This window comes from Pagrus major, chromosome 16 (assembly GCF_040436345.1).
Source record: "Pagrus major chromosome 16, Pma_NU_1.0".
NCBI lineage: Eukaryota > Metazoa > Chordata > Actinopteri > Spariformes > Sparidae > Pagrus > Pagrus major.
In genome coordinates, this window is record NC_133230.1 from 21,542,670 (window position 1) to 21,546,370 (window position 3,701).

The 3,701-nt window shown below is 44.4% G+C and overlaps 1 protein-coding gene across 1 annotated transcript; it reads right to left on the reverse strand.

Moving 5' to 3' along the window:
• Positions 1–1,381: 1,381 nt before the first annotated feature.
• six1a (SIX homeobox 1a) lies at positions 1,382–3,497 on the reverse strand. The gene is made up of 2 exons (XM_073484006.1): positions 2,867–3,497; positions 1,382–2,078 (listed from the first exon to the last, which is right to left on the reverse strand). The coding sequence occupies exons 1-2, from the start codon at positions 3,424–3,426 to the stop codon at positions 1,784–1,786; spliced, it is 855 nt and encodes a 284-aa protein (XP_073340107.1). The 5' UTR covers positions 3,427–3,497; the 3' UTR covers positions 1,382–1,783.
• Positions 3,498–3,701: the final 204 nt, after the last annotated feature.

The window sequence follows — 3,701 nt, forward strand, 5'->3', positions numbered from 1 at the left end:
CTCTTGCATTTTAGATTTCGAATTAAAAAAGAAACCCTGACCAAACCCTACTGATGGAAGGTCTGCTGAGGACAGCCAGACAGACACATCACTCAAACCAGCCATATGGAGGTCTGTGTGTGATAGATGAGGAGCACAGCCCTGGTGTTTTTAGTAGACCTGAGGGGCTCAGAGAGAGAGAGAGAGAGAGAGACAGGGAGGCCTCTGGGATGCAGAATACCTCAAGGTCCCTCCACTGAAGCCGGGCGCTGCAGCCCTGCAGCCCCTGCAATCTTCGCAATCAGGCAGTAACGCTAGCAGCGACTGTTTCAGATTATGCTCAGGAAATCCTCTGTGCTCTCTGCTCAAAACAATTTACCCTGACATGAGCCCAAAGAGAGGGTAGGGGGTGGGGGACGAGGGAGAGAGCTGTCCACACCAGAGTACTCAGACCACCATTTTAAATCTACTGTTTATTATTATTGTTATTATTATTATTATTATTATTATTATTATTATTATTATTATTATTATATTAAAGCTTTGCTTATTATTGAATTGTATGATGACGTCTATAAATGTGGGAGTGTCTTATTGTATTTCAGCAATTATATGTCTCCAAGCACATATCATTTTGTTAAAGGGCATCTATTTTGATTTAATCAGGAAGTGAACTTTAAACTTGTTTGTTTTTTTCTCATATGAGATGTTTACCATATATATTTTTGTCAGTATAACCAGGGCTAGTGAAGGTTGAGGGTTGAGTGGTGGCTCTTTCCCATGGCCCGGAACCGACAGAACAAACTCTCGGAGAGAGCAAAGAAAACACGGCAACAAAAAGCCAATGATCCGCAGCAGTCGGGCTGAAAAAGGAAAAAAAAAAAAAAATGACGGAAAGAAAAAACCTCCTTTCTCCTTCAGCCAAACATGCATTATGGAAAAGACACGACCAAAGCTGCTTCGTGTGTGTACACAACAGCCTCCTGACAGACAGACAGACAGACAGCTGCTGATGTTGACTCACATTTGTATGATTAAATTTGCCATCATGACTCTGTTTGAATTATGTCTTGAATTACCATGATTATTGTTTTTTTTTAAAACACAAAGAACCAGTAGAGCAGGCTTTAATCTCTACCACAAAATGACTCATAATATTTTTGATATCCCACCAGTGCAGATTTAAATTGCTTGCTTGGCGTTTTCTGCCTGTATTTGAGAATAAATCCATTCTAAGCGACATGCAAAACACCACTAAAAAAGGTCAACAGAAAAAAAAACCCTCAAGATTAATTAATGGTAAATTATAGTCCCGATTGGTTTGTTTGCACAGGGCCAGAATCCACGCATTAATTTCTATTTTTCCCTCTCTAAATACACAAATAACACAGAGACAAATGTATTACTTTTGTTTTATTGGAAACTAATTACCATGGCTCTAATCAAAACGTTACCTCTTAGTTTCCATCGCAGGAGGTTGCTATAATTCTTTTTATCTCAACAAAATATCATAAATTAAGCAAATGGGCAGTCCAGTTAAGTGTTTCGTTGAGTTAAGAGTTTCAGACACGTCCTGTTTGTGTGTTTCCATGTGCAGGAGGTGAAGAAAACACCTCTCGTCACGGTGGGGGGGATATACAGGTTAAGCGCATAAAGGAATTTTGTTCTAACCAATTTTAACGACAGACAAGTCAGTCTATATTATAAGGTAGGCTACTATAGTGTTATTTCATACATGTACTTATCAGTCTTCTTTTTTCTGCCTTTTGTTTTTTGTAAAATAGAATAAATCTGGCAGCCTCTTTTAAGAGCCCAAATCCACAAGACTGGAGGTTAGAGGTCCCAACAAGGAGTCCTGCAGTTGGTGCGGGTGTCCGTGCATGCTGTGCACCGGCTGTGGGGCCCCCAGGCCGGACATGGAGTACGCGGAGGCTCCCGGGTGGCTCATGTTGCCCTGAAGCAAAAGCGCTGAGTTCTGGTCGGGGCTCTGAGGTGGAGAAAACTCGTCCTCCGAGCTGGACATGAGAGACTTTCCTCCGTCCAGCGGGGACAGCTGGTTCTGTTTGTTGCCGCCTGCGTTGTTGTTTTCGCTGTTCTCTCTGGAAATGACAACAAGAGGAAAATGAGCGCAGACACGCACAGTTTTGGAAGATGGCTTCAAATGTGTGTGTGACATTTTGGAGCAGCCATTATTATTTTATGCAGTAGCACCAAAAATATATCAAGCCAATGCCTCGAAGAAAAACGAATTATTTTTTATTTCTCTACATTTTTTTTGCGTGTAAAATGTTTTATTTCTCTTTATGATAGATGATATTTGATAACTTAATAAGCCCATTAAACAATGTGATGTGTGACTCACTCCAGTCCACGTAACCCAGTTTAACCTTTAACACGCGTCTCAAAAAGGAGAAACTTCTCCAAAACTGGCACCGTTTCGCTCTCTGTATTTTTTCCATCATTATTAAATATCACGTTGTTCTCATTTCTGAAGCGGATGTTTGACGTAGTTTAGATTATTATTCAGGTTAGACACGTTGAACGAGTCCATCATTTGTCAACAACACGCTTCTGTTTACTATCAGGTCATGACTCATGTGGAGGACTAAACATAACCAAAATGAAGAAATTAAAAACAAACTTCTATTGGAAATAAAATGACTCAGGTAAGAAACACGCTACTATTTATTTTTCTACTTTTCTTGCAGTGTATCCTCAGAACTCCTGTTGTTCCTTCACTCTCTTTTACTCTCGTTGCTTGCAGCCACATTTTGCGTTATTTCTTCTAAATCCAAACCTTAATCTGCTCTTGAAACATGCATAAAAAAGAGAAATGTATTTGTTTATAAATGACAAGCAGCACCGAGGCTGTGTCGGTGAGACGTACCTCTCCTTCGCCTCTGCGGCTCTGTCCCTCTGCCGTCTGTTTTTGAACCAGTTGCTGACCTGCGTGGTGGTCAGTCCTGTGGCCTCGGCCAGCTCTCTCTTTTCCCGCGGGGACGGGTAGGGGTTGTGTGTGTACCACTCTCTCAGGACGCCCCTGGACTTCTCCTTAAAGCAGTAGCTGGTCTCCTCGCCGTCCCATATCGTGCGGGGCAGCGGGAATTTCCTCCGCACCCGGTACTTCCCTACGGCTCCGAGCGGCCGGCCGCGCAGCTTCTCCGCCTCCACGTAGTGCGCCTTCAGCCAGAGCTGCTGCAACTTCGGGTGGTTGTGCGGAGAAAACTGGTGGCTTTCCAGGATCTTGTAGAGCTCTCGGAAGTTCCCCCGGTGAAAGGCCACCACCGCCTTGGCTTTGAGGACGCTTTCGTTCTTGTGGAGGTGATCACAAGCGGGTAGAGACCACAGGAAGCGGCCGAGCCTCTCTAGGTTTCCTCCCTGCTGCAACACCTCGCAAACGCACGCCACTTGCTCCTGCGTAAACCCGAAGGACGGCAATATAGACATGATGTCCGTGCTCGCTCCTCCGTCCAAAACGTCGGTATCCAAAACGAAAGCTGTTGTTGATATTCTGTGATTATGTCAGTGTCTTGTCGCGATGCAATCCGGTGCAATCCGTCCGCGCAGCTCGGGCCTACAGGCTCTCCACTCCGCTCCAGCCCCTGATGCGCGCAGCAGATTGGGATGTTGATTGTTGGGACAATTTGTTCCTGTTGGAGATATGTCAGGCTTAAAGGGAGCCTGTGCGTTTCGGTGATTGGCTCTCCCTCTGCCCTGCACCG

What these genes read in the sequence shown, in the direction of transcription:
- six1a (XM_073484006.1), bottom strand. Translation starts at nt 3,426, where the DNA reads ATGTCTATATTGCCGTCCTTCGGGTTTACGCAGGAGCAAGTGGCGTGC. An exon ending in GCCGCAGAGGCGAAGGAGAG is followed by an intron (nt 2,079 to 2,866) that starts GTACGTCTCACC and finishes TGTCATTTCCAG; the next exon opens with AGAGAACAGCGAAAACAACA.